Consider the following 26,109-nt stretch of genomic DNA (forward strand, 5'->3'; position numbering starts at 1 on the left):
TAGGCATCCAAACGAAGCTCCTCTAACTCTTGCAGCTGTAGTTTCCTTTCTCCACCTGACTGGATTAGGTCCATGTTACACTGCTTCACAGCCCAATATGCCCGATGCTCCAGCTCCACTGGCAGGTGACATGCCTTACCATAAACAAGTCGGTAAGGGGACATCCCAATCGGAGTCTTATAGGCAGTCTTGTATGCCCACAAAGCATCTTCCAATTTCTTGCTCCAATCCTTTCTATTAGCATTGACAGTCTTCTGAAGGATTTGCTTAACCTCTCTGTTTGAAACTTCAGCTTGGCCATTTGTTTGTGGATGATATGCTGTAGATACTTTGTGGAGAACTCCATATTTCTTTAGTAAGGCATCCATGCTCCTATAGCAGAAATGTGAGCCCTGGTCACTGATAATAGCTCGAGGAATGCCAAACCTGCAGAAAATATGAGAACGGACAAAATCTACAACAACAGCAGAATCATCAGTTCGGGTGGCTTTCGCCTCAACCCATTTAGAGACATAATCCACAGCTAAGAGTATGTAAGCAAAACCAAAGGAAACAGGAAAGGGACCCATAAAATCAATACCCCAAACATCAAAAACCTCACAGAAAAGTATAGGGTTTTGGGGCATCTCATGTCTACGGGAAATACTACCTGCTCTCTGACAATTAGCACAAGACTTACAAAACTCATAAGCATCATGAAATAGAGAAGGCCAGAATAAACCAGAATCTAGAACCTTCCTAGCAGTTCTTTGTGGTCCAAAATGACCACCACAGGCAGATGCATGACAAAAATTCAAAACAGATAGAGTCTCACTGTCAGGCACACATCTCCTAACCACTTGGTCACTACAAAATCTCCACGAGTAAGGATCATCCCACACATAGTATTTAGACTCACTTTTCAGTTTCAAAGTCTGAGCCTTAGTGGAGTCAACAGGTAATGCACCAGCAACCAAGTAATTAACTATATCAGCATACCAAGGGAACTTACCTTGCAGCTGTAAAAGCTGCTCATCAGGGAAATCATCCCCAATAGGTATAGGGTCAGATGGAAGAGGGGTGATGCGGCTCAGATGATCAGCAACTTGGTTTTCCGCTCCACTTCTATCCTTAATCTCAATATCAAACTCTTGGAGCAGCAACATCCATCGGATGAGTCTAGGCTTAGCATCTGCTTTCTTTAAAAGAAATTTCAAAGCTGCATGGTCAGAGAAAACAATAACCTTGGTATCTAACAGATACGACCGAAACTTATCAAGAGGAAACACTATAGCCAAGAGTTCTTTTTCAGTGGTGGTATAGTTGGATTGAGCAGAATCCAATGTCCTGGATGCATATGCAATGACATGTGGGGCCTTGTTGACCCGCTGAGCAAGAACAGCTCCAACAGCATAATTAGATGCATCGCACATCAACTCAAATGGGAGAGACCAATCAGGTGCACGGATCACAGGAGCTATGGTTAGGCAGCGCTTCAGATGATCAAAAGCTGCCTTGCATGCATCACCAAACTCAAAGTCAATGTCTTTCTGGAGGAGATTGGACAGTGGAAGGGCAATCTTTCTGAAATCCTGAATGAAACGCCTGTAAAAACCTGCATGGCCAAGAAAAGAACGAACTTCCTGCACAGAAGTGGGGTAAGGCAGAGCAGTAATAACATCAATTTTAGCATGATCCACTTCAATACCCTTTTCAGAGACAACATGTCCTAAAACTATCCCTGGCTCAACCATGAAATGACATTTCTCAAAATTCAACACAAGATTGGTTTGAATGCATTTGTTCAGAACTCTACCAAGATTATCCAATCATGCATCAAAAGAAGAACCATAGACACTAAAATCATCCATAAAAACCTCCATGCAATCCTCTAACAACTCAGAAAAGATGTTTACCATGCAACGCTGAAAAGTACCTGGTGCGTTGCAAAGTCCAAAGGGCATCCGCCTATATGCATATGTGCCAAAGGGGCATGTGAAGGTCGTCTTCTCCTGATCCTCAGGTGCAATGTGGATCTGGAAGTAGCCTGAGTATCCATCCAGAAAACAGTAGTGGGATTTACCAGCCAACCACTCCAACATCTGATCAATAAATGGAAGAGGATAGTGATCCTTGCGGGTTGCTTGGTTGAGCCTGCGGTAATCTATGCAGACTCTCCAACTGTTTTGAGCTCTTGTTGTAATCAGCTCATTATTCTGGTTGGCAATCACAGTGACTCCCAACTTCTTAGGGACCACCTGAACAGGACTCACCCACTGGCTATTAGAGATGGGGTAAATCATGCCAGCTTGCAGGAGTTTTGTTACTTCCTTCTTCACCACATCTAGAATCAGTGGGTTCAAACGCCTTTGGGGCTGTCTCACTGGTTTAGCTCCTTCTTCAAGTAGAATACGGTGCATGCATGTTGAAGGACTAATACCGATAATGTCAGCCATTGTCCACCCTATCGCCCTCTTATTTGCTTTTAGCAAAGTTAACAGTTTATCCTCCTGCTCAGGTAGAAGGTTCTTTGCCACAATGACTGGAAGCTGCTCATTCTCTTCAAGGAATGCATATTTCAAGTGGTCAGGCAGAACCTTCAACTCCAATTTCGGAGGCTGCTCAATGGATGGAAGAGGTGTAGTTGGTGGTGCAAATTCTGCAGAAAACAAGTCAGCAGCTATGCCTGTAAACAAATTCTCAGAAACAGAGTTAGGATCATCAATAATATCAGCAGGCAATTCAGATAATGCAGATTCGCACTCAGAATCAGATCCATCAATAAGTGCATCATTAAAACCAGAAAGATGTGATGTTATTTCAGCACACACAATGCACTCTTGATTATCACCACAACCACAAAAATCAGAATCATGAGTAGATGAAAAATCAGGAAAATCAGCAAGGAATTCAGCAGAAACATCCTCAACAACTTCATCTATCACATCAATGCAGAAAACAGAATGCTCTTCCCTAGGATGTTTCATGGCATCAAATATATTAAAATGCACAATGCTATCACCAAACTCCATGGAAAGAGTACCAGAATAAACATCTATCTTGGTCCTAGTCGTTCTCATGAAAGGCCTACCAAGTATGATTGGTGATTTATTAGTAGCAGTCTCACTCTCCATTTCTAAAATGTAGAAGTCAGCAGGAAAAATCAGATTATTAACCCTGACCAATACATCCTCAATCAAACCAGATGGGTGAATACTACTTCTGTTAGCTAATGTAACCACAATACTAGTAGCACACAAAGAACCAAGACCAAGAGACTTAAAAACATATGCAGGCATAACATTAATGGAAGCTCCTAAGTCTAGCATGCAATCATGAAAAACAGAATTGCCAATCACACAAGGACTAGTAAATGTCCCTGGATCTTGACACTTTTTAGGCATAGGCGGCTGGATAAGTGCCGATACATTCCGACTTAGGTTAACCTGCTCATCTTCCTTCAGTCTCCTCTTGTTGGTGCACAGCTCCTTTAGAAACTTGGCATATCGCGGAATCTGCTGTATTGCATCCAAAAGAGGGATGTCACCTCAACTTTCCGGAAGGTGTCAAGTATCTCTTTATCTTGAGCCTTTGCTGACTGCTTCTTAGACTGAGTGGCTCTCTGAGGGAATGGCAGAGGGATATGGACATCAGATGTATCAGTGCTCTGCTTCTTAGAGCTAGTGTCACCTCCATTTGATGACTCAGCAGCAGTGTGGTTTGGCTCCTCCATTTACTTTCCATACCGCAAAATAATAGCACTCACATTTCCACTTCCTTTTGGATTTGGAACTGATTGGGATGGAAAGGAGCTGCTACTTGCTTGTTGATTTTGACTCATTGACGTTGCAAGTTGGCCAATCTGTGTTTGCAGATTCTGGATGGAAGACTCAGTCCGCTGCTGGAACTGGAGATTGTTAGTTGCCATCTGCTTAACTAAATCCTCCAAAGAAGGGCCATTGCTACCAGCCTGTGATAACTCATATTTTATTACACTTATTTGTTACTCTTGGTTGGTATTTTTAGGTTTTTTTTGAATTAAATAAAGGTCTTTTGGGTTAAATTAGAATTCTAGATTTTAATTGGGTTTAATTGATTTTCATCATAATTTTTCAGATTTACACTACTTTTGTATTTTGATCATATCTCACTTTACAGATGTCCGATTTACTCTGTTCTTGTGGCTTTTTGAAGCTAACAGGAAGGGCTACAATTTCTATCTCAGCTATTGAAGCCCAATTCGGACGAGAAGATGGTCAAAACCTGAGCTCAAGATGATGTGTTTTTGCTGGAATTTTATTTTTGACGTTTGGACTTGTAAATCAATTTAGGACCTAATGTGTTTAGGGCCCGAGGCCATGTTTTAATGTTTTATTTTATTATTAAATTTTTATTTTGTATTTGGGCCAAAGTGGTGAAACACTAACCCAATGTATGGGCCGAAATGGTGAAACCCTAACCCATTGATGGCTATTTAAGAGAGGCTTTAGGAAACCCTTAGTAGTCAGATTTTAGGAGTTTGAATTTTAGGGTTTTGAAATTAATATAGTTTTCGTCTTTTTTCTCTCCTCTTTTCTTTAATCAAACCAAGGGTTGAGGATTCCATGGTTGAATCCTGAGGACCTGCGCCTCATTTTGAACCAAATTCGTTTCTCTTTCCAACTCGGTTTGGCATCGTGCGATTGTGGGTGTTCATTCTGAGATACGCGATTGCGTTCTTATGAAAGAGATTAACCATTAGATTTAATGGTTAGGTTGATTAACCCAACGAAATCAAGTCGAACGGGTTGATACTCCGCGATTGCGCGAGTAGACGTGTCGTATTCGACCAAATGCTAAGCGATTGCTTAGAGAGGGTTCTCAATTGGAAATAAGGATTCTGATTCAATTGAGATCAATCACGATTTGGTAATTATTTGTCCAATGATGGATATCCTTGGAATCCTAATTCTTGGGTTGGTTGCTTTTAATTTTATTTTTCTCGTTTATTATTTTATTTTATTTTATTTCCGTTTAAATCGACAATCATATTAAACCCCCCTTTCTTTAGTTTCCGTTTTCATTTGGTTTCCATTTTATTTTATTTTTATTTTTATTTTTATTTTTATTTTTATAACTGAGCGATTAAGATCCTTGCAAACTCCTTGAGAGACGACTTAGGTTGACGCTTTACTACAAACTTTTAAACCTAATTTAATTAATTTGCGCGAGTTCGACAGCTCGTGTCAGCCTGCTGCTGCATTGGCTGCTGCTGCTGCATTGGCTGCTGCTGCATTGGCTGTTGCTGCTGCATTGGCTGCTGCTGCTGCATTGGCTGCTGAGGTGCAAATTGTTGAAAATTTTGCCTCTGTTGTGAAGGTACAAACTGCTGCCTCTGCTGGAATGGTGCACTTTGTTGATTCTGCTGGAATGGTGCACTTTGTTGATTCTGCTGGAATGGTGCACTTTGCTGATTCTGGCTCCATCTGAGATTGGGATGATTTTTCCAGCCAAGATTATATGTATTGGAGAAGGGGTTGTTTTGCTGCTGCTGCTGGTACTGTGGCTTTCCAGGAAAAACTGCAGCAACAGACTAATCAACTTGGAAACCGCTGTCTGGAAAGGAAGGACAAGCATCTGTGGGGTGAGAAGGATCACAGCAGATGCCACACATGTTGCTTATCTGTTTAGCAGAAGGCTGCACAGTCTGTGTCACTGCCAACTGCCTCACCATTGATGTCAGCTTATCAAGTCTGTTCTCCATTCTCTGGTTATCTGTGCTTGATGCTCCTGCTGCTGCTACTGCTACTGTTGGATTTTGCATTGGAGGAGTTTGCACTTGGAAGACTGCACTGCTGTTTGCTCTAATGCCAAATTGTTGAGCATTAGCAGCTATCTCAGCAATCAGCTCCTTTGCCTCATCAGGTGTTTTATTGCTCAGTACTCCTCCACTAGCTGCATCTAGAAGGTTCCTATCCATAGGCAGCAACCCTTCATAGAAGTAAACAATCAGGAGATTGTCTGGAATCTGATGGTGTGGGCAGCTTGAACACAGCCTTTTAAACCGCTCCCAATACTCATGCATGTTCTCCCCATTAGCCTGCCTTATGCCACTGATCTCCTTTCTGATTGAGGTGGCGCTGGATGAAGGGAAGAAATTCTCCAGGAACAATCTTGACATGTCATTCCAGGTTACAATGGAGGAAGGTGGCAAGTAGTACAGCCAGTCTTTAGCTCCACTGTCCAAAGAGAAGGGAAAGGCACGCAGCTTGATTTGCTCCTCATTCACCCCTAGTGGCTTCATGGTGCTGCAGACTATATGAAATTCTTTCAGATGTTTGTGAGGATCCTCACCTGCAAGACCATGGAACTTGGGAAGCAAGTGTATCAGTCCAGACTTAAGCTCCAAAGGTACAACAGGCTCAGCATAACGAATACACAGGGGCTGCTCGTTATCAACATTAGGAGCACCCAATTGCTTAAGTGTTTGGTCACCCATGATTTCAGAATCAAATAAACTACCAAACGAATAAACACTATGTAAATGACTCGAACAAACAGACTCAACAGACTCTAAGGTATGCTCAGGAACAGCTCTACTGTAAGTCAACCTACGAGCTCTACTAGCAGCATGCAATGATCTCTCTATCTCAGGGTAATATGCATATAAGTCATCAACACTGGTGGTACTCCTAGTCATGCATCATAGGCAAAAGCATACAGCAGCAAAATCACAAAACATACGATAAGTCACAAAAATTTGCCGAAATTAGCAAACAGAAGCAAAAATAAATCTATTAAAATACCAAATGACCTCAGAATGCTATGGGACCAACTGTCCTAAACTCTAATTGACCTTGCGGACTCAAAAATCAAATAAAACATTTTCGAAAAATAAAATAAAATAGTAAACGAAGGAATTTGAAAAAAACAGGGCCTGATTCGTGAGGTATAGCCTCACGACTTATGACAGGGATGATCGTCTCCTTCAGCTCACCAATTTTCAAAGCGATCAGAGCAAGTTGAACAAGTTCAAAAATACCTGAAACGACAAAGAAACAGCAAAAACGGTTAGTAAACGACAGAATTTTGCAAAAATAAGGGTCACCACACGCCCTTCTATGGCGTGACTTATGCTCAGAAGGTCGAATTCCTTTGGGAATAGAACTCCCGAAGCCAATCTCTCAAACAGAAGTTTTACCGATTTCCCCAAATTTTTTTATTTTTTTTTTTAGAAACAGAAACGAAAATTAAAGAAAAAAAGATGATCAAAAATCAGAAAACGATTTAGACCGATGCAATTTCCCCGGCAACGGCGCCAAATTTGACACGAGCTGTCAAACTCGCGCAAATTAAAAATTATTTTTTAATTAGGGTTCAGAAAATTTGCAGTAGAGTGAAAACCCTAAGTCGTCTCTCAAGGAAATTGCTTGGGTAAAAATCGCTTATGATGACAGAAATTAAAGGGGGGATTTTGAATTTTGTTGAATAATCAAAAAGGAAGAATATAAAATTGGATTTAAAATTCGTAATTAAAAATAACCAACCTAAGGTTTGGTTTCCATGGACGTCATTCCTCGGATAAGAAGATATCAGAATCGTGATTGATTTGTTAATCGAATCAGAATCCTTATTTCCAATTGACAACCCCCTCTCTAAGCGATCGCTTAGAATTTGATCAAAGACGGTGCTTCTACTCATACAATCGCAGAGTATCAGCCTGCTTGATTTAAGGTCATAGGGTCAATCAACCTAATCATCAAATCTGATGATTAATCCCTTTCCCATAATCGCAATCACGAACCTCAGATTGAATATCCACGATCGCACGATATCAATCTGAGTTGGGAAGGGAAACGAAATTGATTTAAAATAAACACAGACCCTCAAGACTAATCTATGGAATCCGTTACCCTTAGGTTGATTAAAAGGTTCTTAGCCTCGCATGGCTAAGGTAAACATAATTAAAATTAAAAAGAATAAGAACATAAGATGAAGAAGAAGAAAGAGACGAAGAACGCTTCAGAGAAAATACTTTGATCTCCAAATACGAAAACTACAGAATGAATGATAGTTTCCCTACTCTGTCGTCATATACCTCTACCCAAAGCGGGTTAGGGTGATCGGCCCAAATGTCTAAAATACGAAATAAAATAAATAACATAAAATAAAACTTGGCTTTGGGCCACTTATGTAATTGGGTTTTAATTTAAATTACAAGTCTAAAACTTCAGCAAAACAAGTTCTTCTTGGCGTCAGAAATCGACCATCTTCCAGTTCGAATTGGGCTTCGAGCTCTTCATAAGAATTGTAGCCCTCTCTGTTATATGAAAAACCCAACAAGAACGGAGTCAATCCAACAACTGTGGACCGAGATATGGCCAAAATACAGAAGTAACGTAAAGTTGAAAAATTCTGACGAAAATAAATTAAACCCAATCAAGAACTAAAAATGTAAATTAACTCAAAACATCATTATTTTATTCAAATAAATCCTAAAAATACTAATCAAGAGTAACAAATAAGTGCAATAAAATATGAGTTAACAACCATCCCGGAAGGGTCGGACATTGACCAGTCCACACTAAGAAGGATCAGGGAGAACGAAGGATTGGAGAGTGAGGAGGAGGAAGAAAAAGAAGAGAAGGGAGAAAAGGAAGAAGAAGAACGAATGGAGGTTTCGAGCAGTGAAGAACCCCGGAAGACTCAAAGAAGGGAGAAACTCCCCTTTAAGAGAGCTACTGCAAGCAAGGGAAGAAGGCAGTTCTTGGTTGAAACAAGTGACACAACTACGTGTCAAGCTCTGTTCGGGCTTGGTGCAAACCTTCTAGCAATTCAGGTGCAGGCCATAGAAGATACACTTGGAAAGGAGTTACAAGCTTTGAAAGAAGCCCACCTGCTCACTGAGAAAGAAAAAGGAGCACTACAGAGAGAACTGGCCCAGATGAAAAATGCTGAATCGCTGCCGCCGAGAAGAAAGCTCGAGGAAGGAGAAGGATCTTCAAGCTTACAAAATACGGTAAAAGATTTGGTAGAAGCAGTGGACTCGCTGAAAAAGAAGATGGAAGAAAGAGAACAAGCCCATGAAGAAGACAAAAATGGCTGGAAGGAAGAGATTAAGCTCCTAAAAGAGGAGTTAATGAAAAACAAAGAAGAAGACATTCAACTCTGGATGTACTTCAAAGCTCGTGATCAAGTCTTCGCCAGTAACTGGGGCGAAAAATTCAAGGGGCAGACACAATATCCACCATTTCCAAACATCTTGCCTCCAGAAGCAGTGACAAATGCTCCTTACAAAGGAGCAGACCAAGGAGCTGGGGAGCAATAAGGGTCACTACGGTGACCCCAGGTTCATTCGTTCTTTTTAACTTTATTAAATCTTTTTGAACGAATGCCTGAATATTTGGAGTAGAATGTGTTTGCCTGAACTGCTCCTAGATAACAACCTCTGCGGTGTACCAGGGATTCGCCACCCTGATTTACTTGTTTTCCAAAAATGTTTTTTTTAGTTTAAGTTTGTCGTCCTGAGTATCCTGATTTACCCAATTGCTCTTGTTGTTTAGGTTTTTGCTCCTTGAAATGCTTTGAGGAATTCACAAGTTTCTGACAAGCAACATAGAGCAACGATCTGATTTGGAGCAACACCAAGCACAAAAGCACCACTCAAGAATCTGATACTCTATCATTCAGTGGACTCATGAAGTTGCTAAAAGAAAGGGACTTCAGTTTATTCAAGGAACTTGCTCCACCCCTGATATTTGGTTCAATAAAAAAAAAAAAAACAAGGTCAGCTCCTCTGTTCCCAAATTGTGCCCAAAGGGCCCAAGTCATCTAAGGTTAGGAGCACGAGCCGATCAAAGAGCACACTGTTGAAGGTCAGCCCTATGCAAAGACCAGGGTAGTTGAATTCCAGTCAAAAGACCTAAGAAGAAAAAAATAAATGGGGGAGCCAAGAAACAAGAGAGGAAATTAAGCAAAGAGTTCATTCCTGAAGCAACTCGGTGAGAAAACTGACTGAAAGAGTGGAAGAAGTCACACACACACTGAATAAAGCTGGTGAACCTCACAAGTCAGATGGATGCTCCAATGAAGCAATGGAAGAAGTCATGTTTAATTCTTCATCGATAGTCTCAAGGAGCACTAACCTAACACAAGAAGGTTGTCAGTAGTGAGGGATTACTCGGGATGAGTAATGTTTAGTTTTGGGGTTTTGATGATCCTCAAAAGTTGAGGTCCATTAAGTATATATTGCTCCACAAAACCCCTGTTTTGGTCGCAAATCACTCTCCTTAACCTTCTTTTTCCATAAAGAGCAATTATTTGAAAAATGGACCAGAGCGATGCTTGAAACGGGAATTAGAGTAGGCCTGGAACAAATTAACATTATCTTTTTCACATATGATTATTGGGTTGCTTTGTTTTGATCAGGGAACTTGAGACCCAACAAGAAGGAGCCACACATTGAGGAAAGAAGGAAGAATGTTGCGCAGGAGGGAGCATAAAAGCCTGCTACAGTACAAAGGTAGTCAAAAGAAGCAATCAGGAGCCTCCACGTCAGCCGCGACAGAGAAGGTGGATGTGCCTCCCTCTGCTACAGTACAAGAGCAGTAAAAAGCAGCAATCAGGAGCCTCCACGTCAGCCATGGCAGAGAAGATGGAGGTGTCTCCCTGATTCTGAAATTCTCACCCGAGAGAAAGCACCAAAAGCAAGGGGGGACCACTACCATGCAAGGCTGAGTTGGCAGAAAGCAGGCCGGCTATTGGAGAGGATCTGAAGAGAGCACAACCCTTGATGAAAGGAACAATGAGGATCTGACGAAGGACTCTATAAAAGGAAGAATCAGTCCTCATGAAAAGGATCATCCAGACACCATTCGAGGGCCTGCCATTTTATTTTTCCTAAGTTTTTCTTTCTTTGTAATGCTCACTAGGAGCTAACTTCCTCTGAGTAGGTGAGGGTTCCATAGAAGTAATCCCTTTTGTCTTAGGATAACTTTGTAAAGAACACATATTTTATGAATGAATTCTGAGTTGTTCTTTGGCTTAACATATTGATTCTGTGAAACCCTTTGGGCTGGCAACCTCATCCCGGGACCACTCGGTCGATGAAACACTGACAAGGGCGTGCGGAGCAGTCTCAAGATCTTGGGGTAGTTCAGCCTGAAGAAAGGAGGGAGGAACACCTGGAATAAAGAGCACTGCCATGTGAATCCATGCTCTTCTGAGAAGGCAGCATGGTTTCCTTGCATTTAACTCTAAGTTCTACTGAGTAACGTGGAGAGTAAGGCCTTGCTCTCTTGTTTACTTGTGGCAAAATGACGAAAGGAGCAGAATCCATTTCTAAGATATGCTACCAAGCAGGGTTAACCAAAGGGATGAAAATATGGAACCCGAAAAACACCTACTTAACTCTCTCTAAACTCAATCTCACAACAAACTCTTGTCATAACTTTCTTCCCGATAATCAAACTTGTTTATTTACTGTTGCTCTTATAATCACTTTACCAACTTCTTTTGAGTTATTTCAATTTGATGCCCTGATGTTCGATGACTATGCTAAGTTATTCACTGCTCTCATCTAGTTCAGAATGGTTAACACTGTTTAACCAGCTGACTAGAGATTTCTCCTTGTGAAGCTTGGTTGAGAATAGCTACTTTCTTTTTATTTTCTAATTTTGCGAATTAAGTTTCCCTGAATGTTTCTTTCTTCACAATTGCTCCCTGAGGACGATAAATCTGGGGCTAACAACACCCTGTATTGCTTGACACGTACGCTTGCGTATAGTTGAAGAGGGTTGCTCTCTGTCAGAGTAGATTGCTCCTGTTTGCAATCCTGATTATTACTTTGCACTCTTGCTCCCTATAAATATCCCCGAGCAGCTCTCGGTTCGACCAAGCACCCATCCTTACTGATTATATGGCCCAAATATTCCAGCTCTTCCTTCCCAAAACTACACTTTTTCTTGTTAGCTTGTAGCCTATTCTGCCTCAGAATTTCGAGTACTTGAGTCAAGTGTTGAACATGAGATTGCACATCCTTGCTATACACTAAGATGTCATCAAAGAAAACCAATACAAAACTCCTCAGAAATGGCCTGAATATCTCATTCATCAATGCTTGGAATGTTGAGGGAGCGTTTTTTAGACCAAAGGGCATTACAATGTATTCGTAATGACCCTCATGTGTCCAAAATGCCATTTTTGCAATGTCCTCCACACACATCCGAATCTGGTTATATCCAGATTTTAGATCCAATTTCGAAAATATCACCGCTCCTCCTAGCTCGTCCAGCAACTCATCAATCATTGGCATAGGGAATCTGTCTGTCACAGTGATGTGGTTGAGAGCCATGTAATCTACACAAAATCTCCAGCTTCCATCCTTTTTCTTCACAAGGATCAATGGGCTCGAATAAGGGCTATTGTTGGGTCTGATCATTCCAGCCATCAACATGTCCTTCACAAATTTCTCGATCTCCTCTTTTTGATAACGAGGGTACCGATATAGCCTAATATTAGGGATATCTCCTCCTTCCTTCAGAATTATTTGGTGGTCACATGCTCTGGACGGAGGCAGCTTTGAAGGAGTTGTAAAGACCTCCTCATAATTATGTAATACCTGCATGATCTCCTCTGTCATTTCCTGTGTTTTGATCTCCTCTACAGACAAGACCCTCAGCTCAATATAATACTTCTCTGCCCCTTTCTTCCATGTTTTCCCCACTTTCTTAAATGACATCATGCTTCTGGTCTCCGTTGGATCCCCTTTCAGCTCCACCACTCCATTAGCCGTGGGTATTTTCAGATGGAGGTCTCTGAAATTTTCCCTGAACTCCCCCAAGGTTGCCAGCCACTCAAACCCCAAGACGGCATCCACCCCATTTAAATGAAAAAGGTAGAAATCTTGAATCACAGTCAGATTAGGGAAAGAGATGGTTACCTGCCTACAGACTCCCTTGTTTTGTACCTTATGTCTATCCCCAACCTCCACTCTATGCGTAGACGATTCATCCAATGGCAAGTTCAATTCCTTTGCCAATTGATCGTGTATAAAATTGTGCGTTGCTCTTGAATCCACCAAAATCATTACGGTTTGCCCCAATATTTTTCCCCATACCTTCAGAGAATTGTTCGATGTCACCCCCACCACGCTATGCATGCTCAGTCTCAGATGCTGCTCCATGTTGTCATCCATGGATGCTATTGCTTCTTCTTCTTCGTTCATGTCCTCCCCTTCGTCCCCGACGCCAAGTAACATCACGCGGAGAAGAGGCTTGCCACAAACGTGGTCTGGCGAGTAAGGTGCGTCGCACCTATAGCACATATTCTGGCGACGGTAGTCCGCCATCTCTTCCTCTGACAACCGTCTGAAACGTGGGTTGCGTCGCTCACCCGTGGAATTTTCTCTGGTCCCCCCAAATGTGGATTTGTGCCCTTCTCCGTTCTCCGCTGTTGGCTGCCCTAAATTGGCATTGGGTTCATTGGGTCGTGCTTGTGGCCCATTACTCCTAGAAAACTGATTATTACTGGACCCTCTCCCATTTACGTTCAACCCAGATTGATTGGTTCGGGTTGTCAACGCGGGCTTATGGTGAAAGCTCGATCCAGGCCCAACACCCATTCGACCCACGTTCACTCCTCCTTTCCCTGTCACCATTTCTTTCTCCTCGACGCGTTGTGCCAACGACATCAGCTCCTCCATACTTTTGGTACGGTGAAGTCTCACCTCAGCTCGGATCCCTTCGCTCGCGCAACCCATTGAAGAACGCAGCCTTCATAACCTCATCATCTGCATCTCGTAATGGGGCAGCAAGCATTTCGAAGTTTTTCCGGTACTCTGAAACCGTCCCCAGTTGCCTCAAACACATGAGTGCTTCAAAGGGATTTCCAGAAGACGACATGTGGAATCGTTGCAACAATGCTGAACGAAGTTGGCCCCACTCAATGTTAGGGTTCCTCGATTCCCACCATTGGAACCAGTTCAGCGCCTTACCCTCCATGCAAATAGATGCAGCCTCCACCTGTTCCTCTGGCGGAATCTGGTTAATTCGGAAATACCTTTCAGCTCGATAAATCCACCCATATGGGTCGTCTTCGGCGAAGTATGGAACCTCTAAACGCCTCATAAGATCTTCGTCCCTGCCTACACCTCCATTACGACCACCTCTCCCATCATTGACCGGTGCGTTGTTGTTTGAACCCCTCCCTCCTCCTGAGTTAGGATCATGTTGATCCACCCTATCAAAGTACGCCATAACTGTTTTGCGAAGTTGACGCATCTCAGTGGTCATTTCCTCCATCCTTCCTTCAAATTGGGTCGTTCTTCGTTCTATAGACTCCATCCTGGCCTCCATTTTGGTTAAAACCATTCACTGCTCCAAGGAACGGGAGCTTTGATACCAAATTGATGAAACAGAATTTAAAGATAGAAATTATTCTGGAATTAAATCAACTATTGGTATTCAAATTGTCTCACAAGCTAAGACACTTTAGCTCAAGCGAATTACAAGACACTACAATTATCAGTAATAAAATGGCTGCAACAGCCTTCAAATAACGGAAAGAAAACCCCAAAGGGACTCCCTGAGTACCCTTTCTCCCATGACTCCACTCACAAATTCAAGATATCTTTACAACTTTTGCATTCCCTTTCTTATAACTAATTTTCTCTTCACCTCTTCTTCTCTCTCTTCTAACTAAGTTCCCTCTCATTTGTTGGAACCGACTCTCTTTCCTTTGGGTCTGCCACGTGATGTCCACTAAGCCCCAATCTCATTTGCCTTCCCATTTGATGAGTCTCTTGGGTCTGTTTCATGCTCTACATGTGGGCTTTGCTCTCCATCTGGGCCAGGTCCACTTCTTCTCCTTCTACTATAAACCTTCAGCAGCCTTCAATCACCTTCACTCTCTTGTTGTGGTTTCCTTCTACAAGTTCGCTGATTTCCCTGACCATGCCCACATGCGAAAGCCCTTGAAGCAACTCTGTCAACAACTGGTACTCACTCATTCTTTGCTTTCTCTATTCGATGCAAAATATTAGTCATGATCTTCTTTTCAAATTCAATACTTTTCTAAACATGTGCTTATTCACATAATCGCATTTAAGAGATTAGAAAGTATGATAATTCATTTTACATAAGTGCTTGGAACTAATGCATTCATTCTTCACTTTAGCCATTTGGTTCTTGTGCTTGGAACAAGTGTTTTGGTATATACCTTTTTCTACATAAAAGGGTATCCTTGGTACAAGGGTTAGTTAATTAGTCAGGGTTACAGGTTGGATTAGACCTACACAATGGGTTTGACCCTTGGGTGACAGATACCTTTCTGCATTTTTTTTCCCTCTTTTGTGTGTGTGTGTGTGTGTGTGTGTAGAGGGTTATGGTTGTTTACATTATGAACTGCAATCTTTACTTTCATTATAGGTGAGATGTGTAGAGTATAGTCTATAGAGTACATTAAGAACTGATTTCATCTGCCTATGACTTCATGCGTGGTTGTTCTTGCGTCTCACTGGTCTGATGCTACTCATCGTGTTTCAGGTGGTATTATTCTTGCGCCTGAAGGAATCAATGGCAGCATATGTGGCACTAGGGAGTCGGTGGAGAAAGTTCTTGCACTTGTACAGAGCGATGATCGTCTGAAGGGGCTAAGACAAGTGGAATCGCCTGTCAGTCCTGAGGAGGAAGCCATCCATCATGGACACAGTGCCAGTTCTCCTCTTGCTGCAGGGGAAGATGCTCCCTATGTGAGGGTCAAGTTGAAGAAAGAGGTAGCGTTTGCAATGCCAAAAGACTGTACTACATTGATAAATTAAATATGGATATATATCCAAATAACTTAATAGGTTGAACTTTTGGGGCATTTTGCCAACCTGCCTTGGTTCTTATGATTTTTTTTTTTCGTTACATGTTGGCAGATTGTCACTCTCGGAATGCCTACTGTGTCACCCGTCGAAAGGGTTGGAAAGTATGTTGGCCCAAAAGATTGGAATGCTTTGATTAGAGATCCAGATACAGTGAGTAGCTAAATTCCTGTTATTATTGTTCTCCAATCTTCATTACGAGGCTCTGTCTTTTATGTGATCTTGTAAGCTGCTGGGACTTCATATTATTGAACATGTATAGCTTAAATTGTTTGGATTCTTGGAAATGTTGAATATTTAAGCTGCTCCAAGTCTGTGCATTCTAATCTGTTTGTCTTCCATTACTGGAGACAAATGTACAATGCAGCTTTAGACCATGGCTTTTGTAGCTAAAAAGGGGAGAAACTCTTGTAATATACCAAAAACTTAAAACTTTTGTATTTCTGATTATCTATTCACCATTTTTTTTATTTTTTTTTGAAAGATATGCAGAGAATTTGTAGAATTTTTACTTTTACCAAGTTGTAATTTCTGATTATCACTGATATATGTAAGGAGTGCAAATTGTTTATGTCCTGTGCGGTTGAATAAAAATTTAGATAATTCACTTCATAAGCACATGACGGAGAAGTGCAGTATATAATTTCGCATTTTGCAAGTTGGGAGGGTGGAGACATGGTATTGGTATTGTGTACCTGAAATGCAAAATTTTCATTGTTATTGACATCTACATGTGTAGGTGGTGGTAGTTGATGTGCGCAATAACTATGAAACCAGAATAGGAAAGTTTAAGGGAGCAGTTGATCCTTGTACTACATCATTTCGTGAATTCCCATCTTGGGTGGAGGAACATTTCCAGCTTACAAAAAAAGATGTTGAGCAACCAAAAGTTGAGGTAAACAATTCAGTCCAAAGTGCTGAAAAAGAGATAGAGAATCCAAAACAACATATGCCTCAACGTGTTGCAATGTATTGCACTGGAGGTATTCGATGTGAGAAAGCATCAAGTCTACTTCTCAGCAAAGGATTCAAAGAGGTGATTCTCCCCTTAAATTTTATTTCGTTTTGCACAAACAAAAATTTCTTTGAGAAAATCATTTGACCTTTTCTTCTTTTTATCAAAGAGAAAAGACATTATTTTTTTTACTAATTCTTGGTCATGATATGTTAATATCCCAACGACATTTCTGGTTTGGAACTTGATGCCAATACCAAGACCTATCTAAATGAAAGAATCCTTTTTTTTTATTTATCTTAGAAGTCTTGTCAGATGTACTGATAATACTAATAAATTTTAGTCCCTTTCATATAGTAAGCTTCTGCAGTTCCAGATAATATTGGGACAGAAGCAATTTGGCAGATCTTAGAATTATGGCCAAAACAAAATCTGTTTTCTAACAATACATTATTTTAATAACGAAACCACTTTAAATAATTTTGATCCACCCATATATGTTTCTGGTATTGCCTCTCATATCATTTGTACTTAAAACTAAAAAAAAAAAAAAAAATTGCTTAAAGAAGGGGTAAGTGCCTCCCATGTATCCACACTAGTCTCCTGGCCCATTATTTTCTTGGCACGGATAAGGCATTATGATGAGGTTGTGTGTAAAGCTGAGACTGTCATGAGGTACGGGAGCTTATCAAAGATTCGAACTCCAGATTTCATGAATACAAAGCTTTGACCCCGGACATTAGATCCTTAGTAGGGGAATCTCTCTGCTGACATTCTTCAGAAATTGGGTTCAAGACTGAGTGAGGCTTTGGTCACACGAAAGCAACCATAGTGTTATATTCCTAGGTGCTAGTTTGTTTTGCTGTTTGCTAGTCTTTTGTTAAACCACTGTTTTTTTTTTTTTTTTTTTAATGTGCTATTTGATAAACAAGTTAGTAGTAATATTTCAGCTGGCATGAATATATAAGTGCTAGTTGCAGTTAACAGTTTTTTTCTGGCATTTGATACGATTTTGTCGCGTTTCTCTTTTAAAACTTCCCAGGTTTATCACCTGGAAGGTGGGATTCTGAAATATCTTGAGGAGGTTCCAGGGACAGAGCCTATGGGAGGGAGAGTGCTTTGTTTTTGACAAGCGAGTCTCTGTGGAGCATGGTTTGGTGCAAGGAAATTTCAAGCTCTGCTATGGTTGTAAGCAGCCTGTGAGTGATGCTGACATGCAAGCCCCAGAATATGAATATGGAGTCCCTTGTCCTCACTGTTTTTCACTGAAATCAGATGAAGAGAAAGAGAGAGCTCGTGCTCGACAAAGACAATTTGAGAGATGGGGAATCATAGGTGGTCCTGATAAGGGTCGCAGGCCAACATGTGACTCAGATAGTGCTAGCCTGAAACCAATCAAGCTTTCACATTCTGTTTAACTAGCCAGACAATGAAAAATGACAAATATCTTTCATATCTGTTTCCAACAAATGTTTGGCCTTCTCTTACTCTTGCTCCCCTCTTAAAATGTGTTCAGAATGCATGAAACTATAGATATTCCTTTAACTTCTATGATTTCTTGTCATAGGAACCATGTGGTGTCTCTACTGTCTAGTCTCCTCATCTCTTGCTGACGTTCCATGAGTTTTGTAGCCAATTTGTCCAATCCAAACTACTCATTTTGTTAAACAGACTCGGTATGAATGAAAATAGTTATCTATCAGAATTTCGCTCTTTTCTTAAGGTTATTAAGCTAATCCTTAATGTAAAATTTCTGTTCATTATTTATAGTTATTTTGGTATATCTCTAGATAGAAAATTTATATATAAAAAATTCATTTCCTAATTTCTCACCTCTGTTTTTAAAGGACATAGTAAACTTATTCCTCATGCAAAAATTATATGCTTTTAAAATTTAGATGGTATGCCTTGATAATTTAATGCCATTTAGAAAAAATTGTATTGAAAATTAATCATTTTCATCCTGTGTGAAATATAGTGCTTTGGGATGGCATTGGTGCACATGGGAAAGAAAATATATTAAATCATTTTAGAATTTGTTTTATGGGAAATATTACTTTATTTTTATAGGAGATAATTATCTTATCTTATAAAGAGAAGATAGATGAATTTTACCAAGAAAGGAAACAAGGAGAAGGGTTATTTACCATGAAAGAGAATAATAAAAAGGGTAATACTTTTCTTAGATTAAATAGGAGAGAAAAAAGAGTTGAATGTGAGAGAAAAAAATTCATGTGGGACCCATTTAAAAAATGTGAGTCTAAGAGCATAAAAGTATGGCAGGGAAAGAACTCTCAGGGGTGTTTGGTTGAGGAGAAATTTTTTGAATACTAGGGAAATGTAATTACTAGGGAAATGGTTGGAAAAGGAGTTTGGTAGGAAAATGTAAAAAAAGTTGTTTGGTTGACCGAAATATTACCAGGAAAATTTATTTAAATTTGCAAAATCTATGTTCGGGAGAAACTTCGCATCTGTTTTTTCACTTCCCCAGTTATCTCAAAATACCACATCTCAAGTGGTATTCTGTAACAGTGAATTTTATCCAAAAATCAACACAAGTCATTTCCCCATCTATCTCATTTGCCTAGTATTTTTTTGAAAAAACCTGAACCAAATGTAGTATTCTCCAATATCCACTTACACTTTCCCATCAATCCCAAAATAATCCTTCAACCAAACACTACCTCAAGAAAGTTCATTTGCATGGCTATCGATGTCATTGCATCTTTGTTGTGATTCGACGTGTAATCTTCTTCCAAAATTAAGAATTAATCAAAATTATTAAAACTATCTCGTGAGAGCACAAAAACATAAAAAATAGAGCAGGATTATAGTTATAACTTTTTTCTTTTATAATCTCTTACAATCATATTTTATCACCGTTGATTTACGCCAATCAATGATTATCATTTTAACAAATTAAACTCATTAATTAATTATTAATTCATAATAAATGATAACCGTTGATTGACGAAAATCAATGGTGATAAGTTATGGTTGTAAAAAGTTGTAAAAGAAAAAAGTTGTAAGTATAACCTTCCTCAAAAAAATAATATCAAAGTTAAAATAAAATAAAAAAAAATTCAAAAGAAAAAATAATTCAAATTCTTGGAACTAAAGGTTATATATTCAAAATGGACAAAAATCCAACATTAAAAAATATGAACTGATAAAGGAAAAATATTCTCGAATACATCTAATATCGACGTTTCCTACACTAGAGAGTTGATGTTATTGATAAGGATTATTTCGCAAGGTCAGTTTTGTAAGATTTATTCTATTAACAAATCCACCCATAAGACATCTTCATACTTGTATCTATAATGTTCATATCTAACATCACCATATAAGTAACAATGCTAGACTAATTGAACTGACCAATACCCTTATCTTGACACTAGATTAAGAAATAAATTTACTGAATAATCAAATAATGTATTGAGTTGTCATCATCAATGTTGTTAAAATCGAGATCTTAAGTAAAATCGGAAAGGAATTAAAAAATCGTAAAACGTAAAATCGTAATGTAAAAAAATCGTAAAAAATCATAAAAACGTAAAAGCGTTTGGAATATTAGTAAAATCGTTTTGATGGAAAAAAAATTGTAAAAACGTAAAATCGTAGTGATAAATCGAGATTTTAACAACAATGCTCATGATCATAATTTCCATCGTTGATCTCAGTGGCTCCGCCATTTGTTATTTAGGTGGTGCCTTGACACTAGCTCATTTTTAAAAATAGTATAAATTTTCTTTAAAAATTATGATATAATCTTAGCATTGATTGAGTTTTTAAAAATAATATAATCTTGGCACTGACTGAATTTTACCTGGTTGGATTTTTTGACACCAGCTAAGTACTTCTAGCTCGCCACTGATCGATCTTCAATAACATAACTCGTATAAAATTCATTTAAGAAGTAAAATTATATGATATAACATATTAAACCCATTATTGTGCCGTTCTTCACCTAACTAATCGTCACTTTTTAGTCGCAGATCCGTAGACGGCGCGCCGTAGATTTGACGGCCCAGCTGAATAATAACATTTTTTTTTTGTCACTTGAGTGAATTAGTGTTTTTATATGAAACTATAATCACAAATTTTAATGTGATACGATGAGGGTTAGAAGGTTGAAGAGTGCACCCTTGTGGGTTAAGGATTTTAGCACTAAGTAACCAGACCATGGTTACTGTTAATAGCATGTAAAATAGGAGGTTAGTTGAATAAGTGATGGGTTGGTTAGTTAGTTAGATGAGATGGCAAATTCTGTTAGAAGTAAGTGTTTGTATATAAACACTACACATGTACAAACGTGGCATTCATTGGAATATACAAAAGTTGTTCTGTTTTTGTGCTTTTCTGTTCTTAAGGGTTCTGCACCCTTAACATTGGTGCTTTCAACTTCTTGATACTCAGTGGCAACATGCGGCTTCAGGAGGTGGCGGAGGAGTTAGGATCCTTCCAATTGCGGGTTGATCGAACTTTAGAGGAGATTCAACAAAAGTTCACCGATCATCAAAACCAATTTCAGACCATTAATACTCAGATTCAACAGATGCATGCGGTGATTGTTGGAGGAGATATTCGAACGGGGGAGCATGCACAACCGCGAGTTACTCCAGGAACTTCGAGTAATGACAACAATGGAGTAGTGCATTCCAGGTATGATCCGAATGACCCACGTAACATCATGAAATCCATCAAGATCGAACTACCTTCCTTTATGGGTACAGATCCTGTTAGTTGGATTTTTAGAACTGAGATGTATTTTGGATTACATCAAATTCCTGAATCCCTTAAGGTTCGTTTGGCTGGAATGAAAATGGAAGGAATGGCTGGACCATGGTTTCAATGGCTTTTTAGTGGTGGTTCCATTCAATCGTGGGAGGAATTGAAGAGTGCTGTGAAGCATCGATTTGGAGGCATAGCTTATACTGACTTGCGTGGGGTTTTGTCCAAGCTCACTCAAGTGGGAACCCTTAGTGAATACATTCGGGACTTTGAAGCTTTGATCAATCAAGTAACAGATTTTTCTGATGAGGTTTTAATGTCTTTTTTTGTTTCTGGTTTATTTCCAGACTTAAAAAGGGGCATTCAACTTCATAAACCAACCTCTCTTCACCAAGCAATGCAGTTAGCTATGACTTATGAGGCTCATTTTGCTGAATTAAGAGGCTCATTTTCATCCTATAATAAGAAGTTTACTCCCAAACCTATATCTATCGTGGAGCAGTGCAATGCTACTATTCCTCAGGTGAAGCCAATGGTATCCACTTTACCAGCCTTGCCTTCTAATGTGCCTGTTAAGAAAGTGTCACAAGAATATTTACAAAAAAGAAGGGATATGGGACTTTGCTACACATGTGATGAGAAATGGAATTCTAAACATCGTTGCAAGGCTAGGATGATGATGTTGGTGGGAGATTTTGATGAGGCTGAAACAGAATTGGAGGAACAGATTGTCTGGCAACCTGACCAAGGTCCACAAGAGATTCTGGATGCAGCCCTCCATTCCATGGGCAGTGATTTGAATCCCAGGGCTTTGCAATTCCACATTTCTATTGGCTCAAGGTTAGTCACCATCCTTATTGATTCAGGCAGTACGCATAATTTTGTGCAAAAGAATATTGCTGAGGAATTAGGCTTGCCAATGATCAAGGTTCCTAGGATGCGGGTTTTTTTGGGCAATGGAGAATTTCTAACTTGTGAGAGGAAGTGTCCATCTATTTCTCTTAATATACAGGGACAGGTATTTGTAGTTGATTTGTGGGTAATTGAGCTAACCCAATTGGGAATTGTATTGGGAATTTGTTGGCTGAGTTCCTTGGGCAGGGTGATCCATGATTATAGTGAGATGTCCATGGAATTTGTTTGGAATCACAAACGAATCATATTAGTGGGAGAAAACAAGAATGAGGATTCCAAGAGTCGGGAGGGGATATGTAATGCATTAACAGCAGCTGTTGTTTCCGCTGATTCCTCAGCACATCAATTGCCTGAGCTTCTTTTACTACAGGATCAAGTACCCTCTGCTGTTTGGCACGTTTTGATGCAATACCAATCTGTATTCCAATTGCCACAGGGCCTCCCTCCTTCAAGAGCTTGTGATCATGCAATTCACCTTGTTGAAGGAGCAAAACTGTTAGTGTGAAGCCTTATAGGTATGCACATCACCAAAAGAATGAGATTGAGAAACAAGTAGCAGAACTTTTAGCTACAGGTTTTATTAAGACCAGTCACAGTCCATTCTCTTCTCCTGTGTTATTGGTGAGAAAACAAGACCATTCTTGGAGGATGTGCATTGATTATAGAGCATTGAATCACATCACCATCAAAGATCGTTTTCCAATTCCCACCATTGATGAGCTATTAGATGAGTTGAAGGGTGCTGAATTTTTTTCAAAACTGGACTTGAGGAGTGGTTACCACCAAATTCGGTTGGTTCCTCATGACACACCCAAGACTGCGTTTCGAACTCATGAAGGGCATTATGAGTTTTTGGTGCTGCCTTTTGGGCTAACTAATGCACCCTCAACCTTTCAAAGTGCTATGAATCAAATGTTCAAACCTTATTTGAGGAAGTTCATCATTGTCTTCTTTGATGACATTTTGATTTATAGTGCTTCTTTTGGAGACCATTTGGAGCATTTACAATTGACGCTTGAATGCTTGAAGCAGAATCAGTTTGTGGTTAAATTGAGCAAGTGTGGTTTTGCATTATCAGAAATTGATTATTTAGGCCATATTGTTTCAAAGGGAGGGGTGAAGGCAGATCCAAGGAAAATTGAGGTAATGCTACTTTGGCCTCAACCAAAGATTGTCAAGCAATTAAGAGGTTTCATTGGCCTTACCGGATACTATAGGAGATTTATAAGGCAATATGCAGCCTTAGCAGCTCCTTTGACTGATCTGTTGAGGGCTGACTCTTTTTCTTGGAATGAAGGAGCTTCTACAGCATTCATAGCTTTGAAGGAGGCCATGTCTTCAACCCCAGTTTTGGCTCTTCCTGATTTTTCTTTACCATTTATCATTGAAACAGATGCTTCATCAATTGGAGTTGGGGCTGTGTTGTTACAACAAAAGCATCCAATTGCGTTCTTTAGTAAAAAGTTGGGGGTGAGAATGCAGTTGGCATCCACTTATGTAAGGGAACTATATGCTTTGACAGAAGCTGTTAAAAAATGGAGACACTACTTGCTAGGGTCCAAGTTTGTTATTAGAACTGATCATCGAAGTCTCAAGGAACTATTGACTCAAACAATTCAAACACTTGAGCAGCAGAAATATGTGTGCAAATTGATGGGGTATGATTTCACCATAGAATATAAATCTGGAGCTTCCAACACTGTTGCAGATTCCTTATCCAGAAGGGATGAAGGGGAGGAAATTACAGGTACCTTTTTTTCTTTAATCTCTCAAGTGAGTTTTGATATTGTCAAGCAAATTAGGGAAGAGAATATTTCTGATACGGAACTATTGGCATTGCATCTGAGAATTACAAATGGGGACCACACTGATCCTCACATTACAGTGAAGGATGGACTTTTGTTTCATCAAAATAGATTTTTACTGAGTTCCAAATCCAAGTCGAGTCAGGATTTGATTAATGAGGCCCATGCAACTCCTCTTGGGGGCCATGCTGGCATTACCAGGACCTTGCTTAGGCTATCTGCATCATTTTATTGGCCAAACATGAGGAAGGATGTCACCACTTTTGTTAAGCAGTGCTCAGTTTGCCAGTTAATCAAGACTGCTACCACACCTCCTCTTGGGTTGTTACAGTCCCTCCCTATACCAGATGGAGTATTTGAAGACTTGAGCATGGACTTCATCACTGGATTGCCTCCTTCCAAGGGATTTCAAGTGATTTTGGTTGTTGTGGATAGACTCACCAAGTTTGCACACTTTGGTGCATTGGCCCATCCATTCACAGCTGCTAAGGTAGCCTCTCTTTTCTGTGATATGGTGGTTAAACTACATGGTTTTCCCAAAACCATAGTTTCGGACAGAGACAGTATATTCATCAGTCATTTCTGGTCCACCTTGTTTAAAAATAGTGGAACTACCCTATGGACAAGCACTTCTTACCATCCCCAAAGTGATGGCCAAACTGAGGTCACTAACAGGTATCTAGAGCAATACATTCGAGCATTCTGCCATGAAGAAAATAACAGATGGTCTTTTTACTTAAGTTGGGCAGAGTTGCATTACAACACGGCTGTACATTCTTCCACGGGGATGAGTCCATTCCAAGCTTTATATGGGAAGCTACCCACTATGATACCTCATTACTCGCCAGGATCAGTTAAGGTGGAAGCTGTGGATGCCACTTTATCTCATAGAAATGATTTGTTGGCCAGATTGAAGAAGAACTTGCAAGGGGCTCAAAACCGCATGAAAATGCAGGCTGATAGGCACAGAAAAGATATTACCTTGAAGGTAGGTGATTTGGTTTTGGTTAAACTACAGCCATATAGACAGATTTCAGTGGCCAAGAGATCGAATCAAAAGTTGGCTAAGAGGTACTTTGGTCCTTTTCCTATTATTCGAGTTCTAAGTCCAGTATCTTACCAGTTGCAATTACCAGATGGCTGTAAGATCCATCCTTCATTCCATGTATCCGTACTTAAACCCTTCCGGGGAGATCACCCAGATTTGGTTCCCACATTTCCAGAGTTGAGTCATGATAACTTTCCAATACAGAAACCACTTGCTGTCTTGATGTCTCGTTCTACAGGGAACCATAAGCAATGGTTGGTTCAATGGTCCAATGCTTTACCAGAGGATGCTACTTGGGAAGATGAATCTGACTTGCAGGTCCAGTATCCAGAATTGAACCTTGCGGTCAAGGTTCCTTTACAAGAAGGGGCGAATGATACGATGAGGGTTAGAAGGTTGAAGAGTGCACCCTTGTGGGTTAAGGATTTTAACACTAAGTAACCAGACCATGGTTACTGTTAATAGCATGTAAAATAGGAGGTTAGTTGAATAAGTGATGGGTTGGTTAGTTAGTTAGATGAGATGGCAAATTCTGTTAGAAGTAAGTGTTTGTATATAAACACTACACATGTACAAACGTGGCATTCATTGGAATATACAAAAGTTGTTCTGTTTTTGTGCTTTTCTGTTCTTAAGGGTTCTGCACCCTTAACATAATGTCCCTATTATACTATAAAAATTACTTGTAAGTTTTCTTTTTAACAAAAATTTAATTAAATCTGTTTTTTTTTTGTGGTAAACAATTGAAGCTGTTTTTATTTGAATATATCTGTTTAGATCTAAATGTATTTCAGTTTTGATTTAAATTTAAATGTATTAGTTGGCAGAA

At 39.8% G+C, this 26,109-nt stretch overlaps 2 protein-coding genes and 1 pseudogene across 2 annotated transcripts; 2 read left to right on the top strand and 1 right to left on the bottom strand.

Annotated features, from left to right (window-relative positions):
• Positions 1 to 2,906: 2,906 nt before the first annotated feature.
• LOC133311787 (uncharacterized) lies at positions 2,907 to 6,658 on the bottom strand (annotated as a pseudogene).
• An 8,052-nt stretch (positions 6,659 to 14,710) lies between these two features.
• On the top strand, positions 14,711 to 18,424 carry LOC133311788 (rhodanese-like domain-containing protein 7). Its single transcript, XM_061512889.1, is given in 6 exon segments — positions 14,711 to 14,952; positions 15,490 to 15,730; positions 15,878 to 15,983; positions 16,573 to 16,859; positions 17,821 to 17,876; positions 17,878 to 18,424. Coding segments are annotated over 6 exon segments (1,251 nt in total). The 3' UTR covers positions 18,197 to 18,424.
• Positions 18,425 to 21,037: 2,613 nt separating this feature from the next.
• Positions 21,038 to 22,932, top strand: LOC133311789 (uncharacterized). The gene is made up of 2 exons (XM_061512890.1): positions 21,038 to 21,056; positions 21,152 to 22,932. The coding sequence occupies exons 1-2, from the start codon at positions 21,038 to 21,040 to the stop codon at positions 22,930 to 22,932; spliced, it is 1,800 nt and encodes a 599-aa protein (XP_061368874.1).
• Positions 22,933 to 26,109: the final 3,177 nt, after the last annotated feature.

Source organism: Gastrolobium bilobum, unplaced genomic scaffold (assembly GCF_033153095.1).
Source record: "Gastrolobium bilobum isolate Gb01-03AN ecotype WA unplaced genomic scaffold, APGP_CSIRO_Gbil_v1 utg41775, whole genome shotgun sequence".
Lineage (NCBI taxonomy): Eukaryota > Viridiplantae > Streptophyta > Magnoliopsida > Fabales > Fabaceae > Gastrolobium > Gastrolobium bilobum.